The sequence below is a fragment of the Pleuronectes platessa genome, chromosome 16 (genome assembly GCF_947347685.1).
Source record: "Pleuronectes platessa chromosome 16, fPlePla1.1, whole genome shotgun sequence".
NCBI classification, from domain to species: domain Eukaryota; kingdom Metazoa; phylum Chordata; class Actinopteri; order Pleuronectiformes; family Pleuronectidae; genus Pleuronectes; species Pleuronectes platessa.
This window is the reverse complement of record NC_070641.1, coordinates 24,957,335-24,972,600: the sequence shown is the minus strand read 5'-3', so window position 1 is coordinate 24,972,600 and position 15,266 is coordinate 24,957,335. Positions and strand designations below refer to the sequence as shown.

At 46.3% G+C, this 15,266-nt stretch overlaps 2 protein-coding genes across 5 annotated transcripts; both read right to left on the bottom strand.

Annotated features, from left to right (window-relative positions):
* Positions 1 to 21: 21 nt before the first annotated feature.
* On the bottom strand, positions 22 to 5,055 carry utp18 (UTP18 small subunit processome component). Of its 2 annotated transcripts, none has more exons than XM_053442490.1 (13): positions 4,748 to 5,055; positions 2,942 to 3,075; positions 2,680 to 2,775; positions 2,533 to 2,597; positions 2,353 to 2,459; positions 2,119 to 2,244; positions 1,879 to 2,053; positions 1,697 to 1,797; positions 1,269 to 1,359; positions 1,067 to 1,190; positions 809 to 983; positions 304 to 446; positions 22 to 203 (listed from the first exon to the last, which is right to left on the bottom strand). In XM_053442490.1, exons 1-13 carry the CDS (start codon positions 4,970 to 4,972, stop codon positions 179 to 181), a joined length of 1,587 nt encoding a protein of 528 aa, XP_053298465.1. In that variant the 5' UTR covers positions 4,973 to 5,055; the 3' UTR covers positions 22 to 178. The 2 variants fall into 2 exon arrangements, with proteins under 2 accessions (XP_053298465.1, XP_053298466.1); XM_053442491.1 differs by having other exon boundaries at positions 2,353 to 2,456; positions 4,748 to 5,054.
* Positions 5,056 to 7,774: 2,719 nt separating this feature from the next.
* On the bottom strand, positions 7,775 to 15,046 carry LOC128457939 (WAS/WASL-interacting protein family member 2). Of its 3 annotated transcripts, none has more exons than XM_053442493.1 (8): positions 14,895 to 15,046; positions 14,136 to 14,260; positions 13,655 to 13,943; positions 10,699 to 10,824; positions 9,737 to 10,393; positions 9,456 to 9,665; positions 9,099 to 9,200; positions 7,775 to 8,963 (listed from the first exon to the last, which is right to left on the bottom strand). In XM_053442493.1, the coding sequence occupies exons 2-8, from the start codon at positions 14,184 to 14,186 to the stop codon at positions 8,923 to 8,925; spliced, it is 1,476 nt and encodes a 491-aa protein (XP_053298468.1). In that variant the 5' UTR covers positions 14,187 to 14,260; positions 14,895 to 15,046; the 3' UTR covers positions 7,775 to 8,922. The 3 variants fall into 3 exon arrangements, with proteins under 3 accessions (XP_053298468.1, XP_053298467.1, XP_053298469.1); XM_053442492.1 differs by having other exon boundaries at positions 14,136 to 14,201; XM_053442494.1 differs by having other exon boundaries at positions 13,811 to 13,943; positions 14,136 to 14,201.
* Between the last annotated feature and the right edge of the window lie 220 nt (positions 15,047 to 15,266).

Here is a 15,266-nt window from a genome sequence, read left to right as displayed (position 1 = left end):
AAAAAAACAATGAGACGTGAGTTGAACTGATTTAGTTTTTATACAAATAATAAAAACACACAAGAGGTAATTGCACATTTCCTATAAACAACCTCAGGCCCAACTCCTCTTCATCTCCTCATCTTCATCAGCACCTGGTCTCATCTTCAGTGCTTCAGAGTTTGTGTGAAGTTTCTCCTCAGAAGTCTTTGTAATGTAACAACCTGAAAACACAGCTCGTTTCAATTGAAGCTTGCTAACATGCTAACATGAGCATATTAAATGAAGCAAACTTTATAACCGCATAGAAATCAATAAGCTTACCTGAAGAGGGGGGCGTGTCCTTTGTTGTTAGCCAATGAGAAGAAGCCGCTATGTGGGGAGAAGTCCAGGCAGCCTGCTCGATGAACAATGTTCCTCTTGGAGACGGGGAAGTTGGAGAAGATGCTGAGGCTGGACAGGTGGACCTGAGGGGACAGAACCGGTACAGAGCCGCATCAGAACCGGGACTGAACAGGCTGTGTGTCAGACCCGGTATCAGAGGCTGTGGCTGAGGGGTAGAGTGGTCGTCCTCCAACCTGAAGGTCGGCAGTTTGATCCCCAGTCTGACCCATCTGCATGCCGAAGTGTCCTTGGGCAAGATGCTGAACCCTGAATGCCCCCCCCCCCCCATAGAATAACTAAGTGCTGCGAATAGATGCACTGTGTGAATGTGTGCGTGAGGGGGGGAATGTTAAACTGTAAAGAGCTTTGAGTCATCAAGACTAGAAAAGCTCTATAAATACCAAACCATTACTCCCCTGCTGTTTTCTAACCACCAGTATCTTACCAGCCTCACAGCCTCGTCCTCGGCTCGGGAGGCCATGGCCAGAATTTCAGAGGTGGGGTTGAAGGTCAGGGAGGTCACTGAGGTCAACAGGTTCATCACGGCCTTCAGAGGCTTCGGATTGGCTGAGTTAAGACACGCCTCCTGAGAATAGATGTTGACCACCCCCGACTGAGAGCTGCAACAGACAGAAGATCAATCAATCCACTGCCCCCCCAATCTTAGCCAGTAGAATACAGTATGTGTGTGGGCGTGTCTCACCCGCAGGCCAGGTACTGTCCGTTACGAGAGGCAGCGATGGACGTCCCCTTCACACAACCGTCATCTGTGAACTTGTTCACACAACGACTGCTGCGCACATCCCACACGTACACCTCCCCCTCCTCTGCACACACAAACACACGTCACAAGACTGACAGAGGGACATCTGTGATGTCACAGACTCAGAATGTCCTGGACTCACCTGAGTTGACGAAGACTTTGCTGCCGTCGTGGGAGAAGGCGACGCCGCTGACGTCACCGTTAATCTTCATACTGCAAACCACCTCCTTAGTCTGAAGACACACACACACCTGTCACCATCAGTCACCCTCTGACAGGGCCCCCCCTGCTGGTGGGCCCTAACAGGACTCTGGTACTGTACTGGATCCAGTTTAAATCTACAATAAAAATTAAATATTTAAATTAAATTCTTTCTGTATGCAGCAGAAAGTCGAGGCCTTTGTTTTCTGTCTCTGACATCATCATGTTTCCTCACATTTATTACGTTTTATTATTACAGAAACTTTTAGTCGATGCTCCAGCAAATGACATCACAGGAAGTCAAAATAAGGATGTAGAGGTCAGAGGTTAACTCGTTATTAAAGCTGAGATGAGACTGTAGCCACCCACCTTGAGTGTGAGGAGGTGCAGGTACCCACGAGTCCCAGTGAGCAGCAGAGCGCCTCCATCAGGACAAACTGAGAACTCCTTCACTCTGTTTTCATTCAGACCTAAAGCAACAAACAGCAGCAGTTAGCAGACTTTTATTCTGAAAGGGTTAAAGAAAATGAATGTGTCTCTCGAACTCTGACCTCTGACAGTGTGGACAGGTGTGACCCGGCCCTCCATCATGTCGTACAGGTAGAACATCTTGTTCCTCAGACCGGTGGCGATCACCGTCTCGCCGTCCACACTGAACTGCGCTCTGTGGACAGGGAAACGCTCCAGGTGGATGCTCTGGATCTTTGGGTTCGTCTTCCCGTCCACCTGAGGGGCGAGACAAAGTGTCACATGATCTGCTCCACCAGACAGCGGCAGCTGATCGGCCGTACCTGAAAGAGGGACACTGATTGGTCGAGGCCAGCTGTCATGACGACTTGAGCGGAGGGGTGGAACTGGACAGTGGTCAGTTTGTCCTCGGATGGACGAGCGCTGTTGGCGGGAAGACACTTCTTCATCTGTGACAGGACAGAGACAACATCTTCATCATCATCATCATCATCATCACCACCATCATCATCATCACCACAATGTAAAAAACTAAATTGAATTTAACGGTCACTGACTCTTAAGATGCCGCTGGACAAGCGCTCTGGAGACGCCACAAAGTTTCCTGTCCTCCTCAGCAGGTCGTCCTCCTCATCATCATCATCATCATCTTCGTCCTCAGCTGCTTCAGGAACAGACACAGGAATGGTTTCATTTGTTCAGAAGAAACAAGAATAAAGTCAAGAAACCGTTCGTACCGTTGGTTTTCTTCTTCCTGCTGCTCTCCGCCCACAATGGAGCTCCGCCCATTGACTTCTGAAACCTGAAACACAATGTGTTCAGCAGCAGACACACACCCAAGGTAAACATGAGGTGTGTGTGTGTGTGTGTGTGTGTGGACTCACTGCTCCCTCATCCTCTGCTGAAGTTTGTGTTTGGTCATGACCGATTCAGCGTCTCCTCTCATCAGGTCTTTACGGTAACGATGCTTCATGTCCACCCTGAAACACACACGTTTGTACAGCTATCTTAGTGAGGACACTGATTGGCATAATGCATTCCCTAGCCCTTCAAACTAAAAGCCTAACCCAACCTAACCCAAGTCTTAACCCGCAAACAGTCCAATAGGGGGGGGGGGGGGGGTCACAATATGAGGACCACACTCACTCTTCCTCCAGCTCGTCATCTTCGTCCACCCAGGCGGCCTCTCTGGTTGGTCGGTGCTGCAGATGAGCCTCGTCTTCCTCAGACTCCACATCTTCATCTTCCACTGACAAACGTTCAGCTTCGTCTTCGTCCTCCTGCTCAAGTAAACACATCACAACATTGTTTAGTTTTTAACCACGAGAAAATAAAGTTTTCTGACTTGAAGTCTGGAAGCAAACACATGAAATCACTGACAATTGAAACTAGTGCTGTCAGTTAAACGCGTTATTAACGACGTTAACGCAAACTCACGCTTTCGCCGTGTGACAAACGCTTTTGCATGTTTTTCACACGCAATCACGCCACACATCAAAAAAAAAACGATCTTTGAAAATAAAAACTGACTAAATCGATTTTAACTTTCGCTTACGCGAGGAGACGAAAATGTCGGTGGTTGACTAAGTCACAATAATTTTTTTAAACATCATCGTATCAGGCCGTCACGGGGAGTGTGTGTGTCTGTGTGTGTGTGTGTGTGTGTGTGTGTGCTCCCAGATAGTGCACCTGTCCCGAGGCTCCGCCCCCCCCTCACTCGCTCAGAGACACAGTGAGATCAGAGCTAGTTCACATGGAGCAGCCGCTCAGTGACCGACTGCTTCTTAACTATGGAAACAGTGAAAACACAGAGTGTCTCTGGTCTCAGCTGATCAGAGATCAGCACCTCAGCTTCTTGATCAGAGCAGAAGCTGCAGTTGGTTTCTACCGATCTTCAGTTTCTGTGTTCGGCTCCAGTCTGACCTGCTCTCACTTTTTGTTTTAATATTTCGCCAACTAAAATATATATTTTAAGCTATTAGGCTGCAGCTATATGTTTTTATTTATTTCACAATAGGGTACTGCTTATTTCATACATTTCCCACAGATATGATGAGGACTCAAAGAGCCCTACAAAGTTCTGTGTTTAATTTATTTCAAAGTAGGCCGACACTTGCCTGTGTGTTTTGTTTGTTTGTTATTTTGTTGCTTGTCTGTTGAGAAGCTGCTGAAAGCAAAGAAGTAATAGTTTTACCGTTTATTGGTGAACCAACTGTCACGGTTCATTGTTTCTGAAATAAGAGGCCTTGTTTACCTGAAATGTGAACTCTATAATTTTATTTTGTACCGCCCTGTTTTACCCCAATGTTGTTTTTTAATAAAATAAAACATTTGCATAAAGCAAGTCAATCCACTTTTCCATGGTGATAAGAGCATTAAAATGAAAAATAAAGTATGGAGAAAAAAAATGAAGGGACATTAAGAATAGATAAAAATCTGCGATTAATTGTGATTAATTTTGAGTTAACTATGACATAATTGCAATTAATCGTGATTAAATATATTAATCGTTTGACAGCACTATTTAAAACCTTAGTTAGAAAGTTTCTCTTCATCAATGATTTGAAAAGATAAACTGTAATGATCTATTTTTACATATTGTAACGTTATAAATGTTTGTTTGCTTTGTGTATTATTTCATAATGTTTTCTAGCTCAGTGCATTGTACTCATGTTATTATCGAGCAGATGTTTCTGAACAACCCTAACCTTAAGTGTAGTTAACATAGTTTAATTGACATTTTAAATATATTGAATCTATTGACAAAATAGGTTTGTCTTTTGTTCAGTTTTAAGTTTTATTTCTTCACCAACGTCTTGAATAAAACAACATGACACCTCCGGCCACCAGGTGTCACCAGCGCAGAGCAATGAAAGTGAATCAGTTTAATAAAGGTGTAGAAATGGTGGAATTAGCTGATGTAGTTTAAATGGAGATGAAATGGACTCAAACCTCCAGGATTCGGCCCCGCAGCTCGTCCTCCGTCCCGAACAGCAGCTGCTCGAGCAGCCGCACCGAGGGGTCGTCCTCCCGCAGCCCCGACACGCTGCGGACGTTCCCCCGCCTCTTCTGCTCCTCCGGCCCCGGCTCGCTGCTCTCCGGCCCCGGCTCGCTGCTCTCCACTCGGCCTCTCTTCCTGACACCTCTCGGCTCCGGCAGCGGAATCACGTCCTCCATGTTTCTAACTCCGAACAAGAAGCTTCAGCTTCAACGTGAACGCACGTGTGTTTATTCCTAATACGTCACGTGTTCTTCTTCTGCTGATGAAGTCCCGGTAGACTACACGTTACAAAGAGCGACGCTGCCCCCTTCCGGTGTCGATGCGTCACTTTCTGAATAAATAAATCATGAAGCTGAAGGTCCCAGCCCAGTCTGCAGACACGAGAGATTTGTGGACTTCAACAACATGTTTGCAAAGAACCTTTAGAAAACTGGGCCCTGATGTTCTCGTCATAATAACCTAACTGCTTCTTGTACTATTTATAAATAACGTTTCCTTCCTGACAGAGGGTCAGGTGACCATAATCAATCAATCAATCAAATTCTATTTGTAGAGCCAATATTCACAGATCACAGTTTGTCTCCTGGTCTTTAACCAGGTGAGACGTCCTCTGTTCTTCAACAAGAGTCAAACTACTGAAACCTTTTAACAGGTGAAGAAGGTAGAAACCTCAGAGACACATGTGAGGACCCGTCTCCCAGGACGGACACAAGTCAACAGATGTCCCGTGGAACAGAGGACATCAGAGGGACAGAGTGTTTACAGCTTTGAATAGAATAAACATTCTAATGTTGCCCACTCAATCGTGTCCACCACCATTATCAGAAGCCAGCACAACACAGAATCGTGCTGGCTTCACCATCACGATCTCTGATTCTCGATCCACCATCTTAATCCAGGATGTGGTCTGTGGACGGTGAGGCAAAGGGACTCCGGGGAAGAAGTCCAGTCAGTAACATGTATTGATGAGATATTAATATCTTTGATGTGATAAGGAAGGAGAAGAGGAAGGAGAAGCTGGAAAGAGAAGCGCCATGTGTCATGTGACCCCGACCTTCTAGACCTATAGCAGCAGAACTGAGATCAGGTCTAAGACAAACCTGGACCGGCTCTAACTACAAGCTTTATCATAGAGGAAGGTTTGAATCCTCAACGTACAGATGGAGTCTGCCTCCACAACTGAAGCTGAGATGATTCCACAGGAGAGGAGCTGGATGCTGAAGCTCTGGCTCCTCCTCCTTCTCTAGAGACTTTAGGGACAACAGCCTGGATTCTGGGAGCTCAGGGCTCTAGTGGTGATAAGGTACTCAGCTCTTCAAGGTTTGATGCTGTCATTTTATTAATATAGGTGAGGAGGAGGATTTTAAATTCTATTTTAGAATTAATAGGAAGTCAGTGTAGTGAAGCTAACACAGGAGACATGTGGTCTCTGGTCCTGGTTGTCTTCAGGACATATGCTGCAGCATTTAGGACAAGCTGCAGAGTCTTTAGCGACTTCCTGCTGGAGCCTGATAATAATTATTTACAATAATCACATCTGGATGGAACAAAGACCGGGACTCGTTCTTCTGCGTCTTTTTGAGAAAGAACATTTCTGATGTTTGAGATATTACGCAATTGGAAAAAGGCTGTCCTAGAAATTATGTTTCAAGTGAGAATTAAAGGAAAAGTTCCTGATGTTTGGAAGCAAGGGCAATGTCGTCTAGAGCAGCTTCATCATTAGATAATGTATCTCTAAGGTGTGTGGGGCCAAGTATTATAACCTCTGTTTTGTCTGAGTTTAATAAGAGAAACTCGCGGGTCATCCAGGTTTTTATGTCTTTGAGACATGATGAAGTTTAGTTAATTGATTACTTTGTTCAGGTTTTATTGATAAGTATAACTGGGTGTCATCCGCATAGCAGTGGAAATTTACAGAGTGTGTCCTGATAATGTTTCCTAGTGGAAGCATATATAATGAGAATAAAATTGGGCCGAGCACAGAGCCCTGTGGAACACCATGGTTAACTTTGGTGCGCACAGATGACTCATCATTAATTTGCACGAATTGGAAGCGATCAGAAAAATAAGATTTAAACCAGTTAAGGGCGGTTCCATTAATGTTAATTAACTATTTTAGTCTTTGTAATAAAATGTGACAGAACGAGGACAGACACACACATGTGAAGCTATTAGAAGGTCGTTAGTGACTTTAACCAAGACTGTCTCTGTGCTGTGATTGGCTCTAAATCCCGACTGAAGGTCCTCACATGCTGATTGGCTACAACTTTTTTTTTAAAGCAATCTACTTATCTGTTACAAGATGTTGTACATGACACAGGAAACTGAATGTTCCTTTTCCTCTCGCCAGTCCCAGGACTCATCCAAAATGTGATTCAGCAGATTCTTAATGTGGATTCAGACGCCAGCGGAGCGGCCTCGTCACATTCCAACGGTCGCAACTCGTTCTAGTTTACAGACGACACCAGTTGCTGCAGAGCAACATTTACTTTGTCATGTTTTCATCTCGACCGCTTGTGAACAGTGTTTTCTTCACTCCATCAAAAGACGAATAATTACATTACATGTCATTTGGCTGACGCTTTTGTCCAAAGCGACTTATATTTAGTACACTCAACATTTATGAGGCGCCGTTTAGGGGTTCAGTATCTTGCCAAGGACACATCGGCATGCAGTTGGGGAAGAGTGGGGTTTGAACAGGCAACCTTCTTGTTGGAGAACAACCACTCTACCCCCTTGGCCACACCGCCCCTAAATAATAATAAATAATAAAAATAATATTTAAGTTTTGTAAACAATATGGATAAAACTACAGTGTAAATAAAGATCAGAGACTGAAAATAAAGACAAGTCTCCACTTCCTCAAGAAATGAACCTAAAACTAAACATAGAAGCAGACGGCAGTAATGCACATGGACTGCATCCTGCCAATAACCTGAACAAAGAAGAAGAACAGAATTGAAGCTAAAATGTCTCAGTTTGAGAAAAATTCAGAGGAAACTGTTTATTCAGAGGAAACATGCAGACTTACAGATCTATCATCAGATGAGATTTCACAGGTTCAAGTTTGTACAGAAGCTTTTTAAGTTTTAACTGATGAGATTCAGTGTTTAAGGGGGTGGGGGGGCAGAGTAAAATAGTAAATTCACAATAAAAAAACAAATGGAAATCAAAATGACGTTTGTTGTTTCATTGTTAAAATGTTCATATCTACACTGACATTATTTTAACTTGTATGATCTTTAAACCTTAAAAACAACAAAATCAAACAAAAGATAATGTAGACGAAGGACTGGCACACACAAGAGAGAGAGAGAGAGAGAGAGAGAGAGAGAGAGAGAGAGAGAGAGAGAGAGAGAGAGAGAGAGAGAGAGAGAGAGAGAGAGAGAGAGAGAGAGAGAGAGAGAGAGAGAGATTCCCTCAAACGTTGTTCTGGCACATTAAACTTAACGAACCAAGTGATGTCATCGTCAGCTAAATGAAAAGTAATATCATGGATCATTAGTTATTATTAATGGAGCTGCTTCAGAGCTCAATCGAACTCAACATGTTGGTTCATTGGTTCAGGTGAGTCTCTGGTTCCCTTCGGCCCTCGTCCAATCAGATCCTGCCTAAATAATCTTTACAGGTAACCTCATCGCTTAGGACTTAGGTCCAGGAGACAGTTTGTCTCTGTGGTTCTTCAGGACCTCTGACTCATGTCTGTGACTTTATAGCATAAAGATGCTATGCTAGGCTAACACACCTACCACTGAGAGGAAGGGTTAATGTTGATGTCCTGACGTCTCGTTTACATCAATGTTCAGGTCAGTTTTATCCAATGAGCTTATGTGGAGACGTCATGTGATCCAGGTCACCTCAGAACATGAATCTAGAAGATCCTGAAGAACCGAGCAGAGCAGCTGTGAGCCACATACTGTTCTTCTTCACGAGTCACACTCTGCAAACAAAAAGTGCGCGTGCAAAAATAAAACTGAAAATGAAAGTGGGGTTCAGCAGGCTACAGATTGGTCCGTCTGTCAGACCGGGTAACAGCCAATCAGCTGTGAGTGTCGAGCAGAAGGTGAGGTATGCTGCAGATGTGTGTTTGTGGGTGTGTCCGTGTAAGCGTGTGCTGTAGTTCTCTTCACCTCCCAACAGGGGGCAGTGGAGGAGCTCCTCTCATCACTGAAACACAATGATTTGTATGAGAAGTTGATTATTAATCTGCGTTTATTGACCGTATGGTGGCCTATTTAACACATTTCCTTTAAATACTTAGTTTACATGTGTCTACAGGTAAAAGAGAGGAGCTGAACGTACCGGTGTTGGCTCTGCTCGGGTAGAACTTGGTGAAGTGTCTGAACTCGTCCGGAGGAGGGAAATCATCCAGAGGATGAAACGAATACTTGGACTCAAAGTCGTCTGAAGAAGAAAAGACGCCACATGAGGTCGAACTCCCCAACACATTCATTTGATCATAATATTCTATCATATTAACACAGATAAAGATGATAAGAATTATACCAAAGTGACCAATAATCAAATTTCTCAATAAGTTGGCTTCAGATCTTGTTTCTTAGATTGTGATCAGCGACTGATCGATCAGCTGACCAGGTTACTGATACAGGAAGCGTTGCTGCTGAGCTCTGCTCGGATTGGACGGATGGAAAGACTCACCAACAAATGAGTGAGGGATTGAGGAGGAGTGTCCATTGCGGAGAGGAGGGGGAGGCGCTGCGGGGTTTCGGGTGGGTGGGGGAGGGGGTTTCCCTCTGGTGTGGGGATCAGATGAGAGGGAGGGGCTACCATGTATTCTATAAGGAGGAGGAGGCGGGGCTTCTCTGCTTGCTGCCCTCGAGGACGATGATTGGACGGGAACAGGAGGAGCTGAGGAGAGATCAATAAGTCAATGGTGATGACATCACTGTGATACATTTCTGAAATCAGCGCTCCCTCACCTGCTCCTCTACCTGGTGCCTCTCTAACGAGGGGCGCCGGCCTATTGGACCCCTGTTGAGAGGGCGTGGGAGATGCAGGCGGAGGGGGTGGGGCTGGGCCTCTGGTGGGGGTGGGGCCTCCAGGTGACGGGGCTGGCCTCCTGTTGCTGAGGGAGTTGTGACGCTGTGGCAGCTCGGGCGCCACCTCAGCGCCGCTACTTGTCAGACCGTTGTTGATGCGGTAAGATAGAGGGGGGGGAGCCAGAGAGGAGGAGGGAGTGGAAGAGGGAGAGTTACCTCCTGAGGTGGGAGGGCGTCGGCTGTTGCCCGGGGAGGGGGGAGGTTTTGAAGGGAGGGGAGGGGTGCTGCTCTGTGCAAGAGGGAGGGGCTTCTCTCTGTTGTGAGATGAGTTGGGAGGGGAGGGGGCATTACCACGACGACAGAGAGGAGGAGGGGGAGGGGGGGCAGAGGAGGAGTGCTTCATGCTGGTGGAGGGGGAGGAGGCAGCAGAGGAGGGGGAGGGAGAGGAGGACAGGTTGGGAAGTGAAGGATGCTGGGAGCCACTCGTCTCCGATGGCGACAGCGCCTGAGGGGAGGGGCTCTCTGCGTTGTCATGGTGATGACTGGGGGGGCGGGGGGCGGCAGCTCGGGTGGGGGGCAAACGTCCAGATGAGCCGTCTGTAGAATAATAACATACTAGTGAATAATAAAATCTAAAATTCATTTGAGGTAACCTTATAGAAAAAGTAATGATTCAACAAATATTATTAAATTCTATATATTGTAAAACTAACAGATTACAAATCAGTAAAATGTATAATTTGCAAAGACAAAAATAAGAAACTTTCAATGATCAGAAGTTATAAAAAAACGTTAATATAACGAATATATACACAAATATATATAAACATAAATCAAATACAATAGTAAAATAAATGCCAGAAATCATTTGAGGTTAGAACCAATAAAAGAAAAGTTGTCACCTCCAACTGGCCTCGGTTTGGGAACTTCGCCTGAGAACAGGCCCCCGATTGGTGGAACAGAACCTGATGGGCTTGCTTCTCCGCTCCCATTGGCTCCTCCTGTTAATGCTCCGCCTCGTTTGGGCTCTGAGAACCACAACCATTGGACAGATGAGAGCTCCGCCTCAAGTGAGCATGTCACTACAGAACATGACACTACAATGACATCAGTGTGTTATGACAGGAGACCAGTTGAGACCAGGTGAGACCAGGTGAAACCAGGTGAGACCAGCTGAGACCAGGTCAGACCAGGTGAAACCAGGTGAGACCAGGTGAAACCAGCTGAGACCAGGTCAGACCAGGTCAGACCAGGTGAAACCAGCTGAGACCAGCTGAGACCAGGTGAAACCAGGTGAGACCAGGTGAGACCAGGTGAAACCAGCTGAGACCAGGTCAGACCAGGTGAAACCAGGTGAGACCAGGTGAGACCAGGTGAGACCAGGTGAGACCAGGTGAAACCAGCTGAGACCAGGTGAGACCAGGTGAGACCAGGTGAGACCAGGTGAAACCAGCTGAGACCAGGTGAGACCAGGTCAGACCAGGTGAAACCAGGTGAGACCAGGTGAGACCAGGTGTGACCAGGTGAGACCAGGTCAGACCAGGTGAAACCAGGTGTGACCAGGTGTGACCAGGTCAGACCAGGTGTGACCAGGTAAGACCAGGTGAAACCAGGTCAGACCAGGTGAGACCAGGTGAAACCAGGTGAAACCAGGTCAGACCAGGTGAGAACAGATGAGACCAAGTGAAACCAGGTGAGACCAGGTCAGACCAGGTCAGACCAGGTGAAACCAGGTGAAACCAGGTGAGCATCCTCACCAACTGCATCTCAGTGTGGTATTGCAGCGGCTCTGTTGTGGACCAGAAGTCACTGCAGAGTGAAAGTTGCCCAACGCATCACCGGTTCCTCACTCCCCACATTGCAGCTGCTCAGATCAAGAGATGTCTGTGGAGTGCGCGCAGCCTCATCAAGGACAGCTCACACCCCACAGACTGTTTGTCCTCCTCCCCTCTGGGAGGCGCTACAGGGTCCTCCGTTCCCGGACCAGCAGGTTCAGGAACAGCTTCATCCCTGGGGCTGCCACCCTGCTGAACTCTCCTCCACAGTGATAGCAGCACCCCCCCCCCCCCCACGCCACCCCAGCACATACTTTCTTCAGTGACTATACTTCCCCCCCCCCTCCACCCTGGCTTGGACTGCCACACACCCTCCTCCAACCACTGAACATTTGAACAATTGTACATTTGCACTACACTGTTACTTTTTTTACTACTGTATTATCCCGCCTATAGGATATTCATATTTATATATATTTATCTTGCTCATAGTTCTTATATAATACAATACCTTTTAATACTGTACTATTCCATATATATTTCTTACTGTACATATCTTATTTATTTAAATTCCACTTTAAATACGCACAATACTCTGCACTTTACTGCCTTTTTTTGCACTTCTGGTTAGATGCTAAACTGCATTTCGTTGTATATGTACTTGTACTGTGCAATGACAATAGAGTTGAATCTAATCTAATCTAAAAGCAAGAGGCGTCACTCAGAGACATGAGGCTGCAGCTGACGATCTTTACCACGATGGATATAAAAGGTCTTTGAACGTCTCGATGTCTCCGACAAACAGCCTGAGACTCAAAATTCAGAAAAGATAAAAATATTAGTTTCACGTTCAATGACATCACAAAATAAGTGATGTCAGAGAGATGAACACACTGAAAATGGTAAGGACATGTGAGTGGACGTCAGGACAGGTGAGTGGACGTCAGGACAGGTGAGTGGACGTCAGGACAGGTGAGTGGACAGGTGAGTGGACAGGTGAGTGGACAGGTGAGTGGACAGGTGAGTGGATGTAAGGACAGTGAGTGAAACTAGAGATTGAGACAAACTCCTTCGGAAAATGTTTACTGAAGTCATTTTTTCAAAGACTTCTATAGAAACTACCAGTGGAGTCGCCCCCTGCTGGTCAGAGAGAGAAGACAGGTACATGGCACTTACACATTGGCTTCACTCTCTGGTCCCAGAGTCTGAGGAGTTTTTAAGTCTCTGATAAAGCACAGGATCTGTCTCTATACACATCTTGTTACAATTACATTACACTAAGTGGGTTAAAAAACATCTTTTCTTCAACCTCGGGATATTTTCCCCCGAAGTCGAAGAAACGTCATGATGACAAAGATTATTCTTCAACAGTGCAGCAGCAGCTGTGCAGGAAGCTGCAGGATCTGATGTGACACACACACAGAGTTTGATGCACTGATTTTTAACCTGTTTCACGAGACGTCAGAAATTAAAATGACAAATAAAGAAACACATAAACAATGAGTCAGGTCACATCTGCCGTCATCAGATGTGACTTCCTGTCAGTGACGCTTCCTGTCAGTGACGCTTCCTGTCAGTGACGCTTCCTGTCAGTAACACTTCCTGTCAGTTACACTTCCTGTCAGTTACACTTCCTGTCAGTTACACTTCCTGTCAGTTACACTTCCTGTCAGTAACACTTCCTGTCAGTGACTCGTCACCTTCACCGCTCCTCCTTCAGGAGGAGTTTCTGCTACTAAGCAGCCAACGGGAGAGGAGACATCTACTTCCTGTTTACATCACATGACCAGTGTAGGTGACCGGCCATGTGATGTGCTTTCAGGTGTGTGGGTGGAGCCTCTATGTGACCTTCCTGTCACTAAATGTCTCATAAGACAAAAATTCAGAGACTTCCTTTAAGTCTGTTTTCAAATGCATCAAACTGTGGCTCAACAAACACGGACCAGTGCTCGTAGGTGTTTGTGAGGACCTGGATTGTTTCATCAACAGAGTGATGAACAGTGTGTTCCCTGGTGTCTGTGTGACCTCTGACCCTCAGCCTCCTGCAGGCAGCCTCAGTATCACAGAAGGTTGGTTGTCTTACTCTCCAGGGAGAGAGCCGAGCGCTCCTCATCGGCCATCTTCTTCTGCTCCTCAGACGCCGCCCCCTGTAGGCTCGGTTGCTGGTGCAGGTATTGGTATAAGCGAATGTATGGGTGCTCTGTGGAAGGTGATTGGCTCTTTGGTGTTTGAATCTTACTGTCGAGCAGCGGAGCGCTGCAGTCGTTCACCACCGACACATTTCTTAGCTTGGTGCTTTTAGCGATGTCGGACAGCAGAGCGCCGCGACCTTTGACCTCCTCCCTGTTCAGCTTTGGAGGGATGGTGTTGGCCTGGGGACGGAGCAACAACAGACAGCGTGAGTTTACTGCAACACGTTCCGTCACAACAGGAAGTGATCGAGTCAGAAGCTCTTTGTGTCGAGATCAACGACCGGAACCGAAGCTGAATGAATAAGAAAGAAAGAAACACAGACGTCTGTTTCTTATCTAACGTTGAAGAGAAGTGTGTGTGTGTGCTGTCACCTGGCTGACGGTGGGGGGAGGCAGGGGTCCCCCTGGTGGAGGGAGGGGCATCCTGCTGCTACACACCTGAAAAACAGGGACCCAGATGGTAAACGTGGAAACAGCAGCTGGGGGAACAGCGCCACCTGCAGGCCGGAAGTCATCATCACACAGTGCTGGTGAATGTACAATGATTATTTTATTAGTAAAACCTCCCTATTAGTCCACATCAGACCAGGTCCCTATCAGAACAGGTCCTCAGACCAGGTCCCTATCAGTCCACATCAGACCAGGTCCCTATCAGTCCACATCAGACCAGGTCCCTATCAGACCAGGTCCACATCAGACCAGGTCCCTATTAGTCCACATCAGACCAGGTCCCTATCAGAACAGGTCCCTATCAGTCCACATCAGACCAGGTCCCTATCAGAACAGGTCCCTATCAGTCCACATCAGACAAGGTCCCTATCAGTCCATATCAGACCAGGTCCCTATCAGTCCACATCAGACCAGGTCCCTATCAGAACAGGTCCCTATCAGAACAGGTCCCTATCAGTCCACATCAGACCAGGTCCCTATCAGACAACATCAGACCGGATGGCTATTTGTTTGCTTACCGCAGCTAGCTGCATTAGCATTGCTATCCCTCCGTTCCAGAACGAACGCACACACACACACACTCACACGCAGTTAGCTTTCCAGATAGCCCAACCTGCTAGCGGGTTGCTAGCATTAGCAGCAGGTCTGTGCAGCATCACTGATGCATTGGGTGAATCTTACCCGTGAACGTCGGCTGCCTAACTCATCCTGTATCGGCGTTAAACCTCCGTCTGGTTCTCCTCCGCTAGCTCCTCCGTTAGCTCCTCCGCTAGCTCCTCCGTTAGCCTCTCTGCTGCACAGATTTCTATTTATCTTCAGTCAACACAGAGCACGTGACCTGAGCGGGAGCACATGCGCCGCTGCAGCTGCATCTACTGCATCTATTAAATATACTGCATCTATATTAATCTGATGAGATACATTTATATAATTATATGTATTGTATTATATGATAAGATTCATCAGCTGCTACATTTTTGCAATGAACACAAAAGTCATGTATTTATATATTTCATATGGAAATGTATATATATTTGTATATGCTTCTGTTTC

Coding starts and splice junctions, on each gene's coding strand:
- LOC128457939 (XM_053442493.1), bottom strand. CDS start 14,186: ATGCCCCTCCCTCCACCAGGGGGACCCCTGCCTCCCCCCACCGTCAGC. Junction 13,944..14,135: donor CTCCCCCCACCGTCAGCCAG/GTGACAGCACAC, acceptor CTCCGTCCCCAG/GCCAACACCATCCCTCCAAA. Junction 10,394..10,698: donor CAAACCGAGGCCAGTTGGAG/GTGACAACTTTT, acceptor ATTATTCTACAG/ACGGCTCATCTGGACGTTTG.
- utp18 (XM_053442490.1), bottom strand. CDS start 4,972: ATGGAGGACGTGATTCCGCTGCCGGAGCCGAGAGGTGTCAGGAAGAGA. Junction 2,054..2,118: donor AATCAGTGTCCCTCTTTCAG/GTACGGCCGATC, acceptor CTCGCCCCTCAG/GTGGACGGGAAGACGAACCC. Junction 984..1,066: donor GGACAGTACCTGGCCTGCGG/GTGAGACACGCC, acceptor TGTCTGTTGCAG/CTCTCAGTCGGGGGTGGTCA.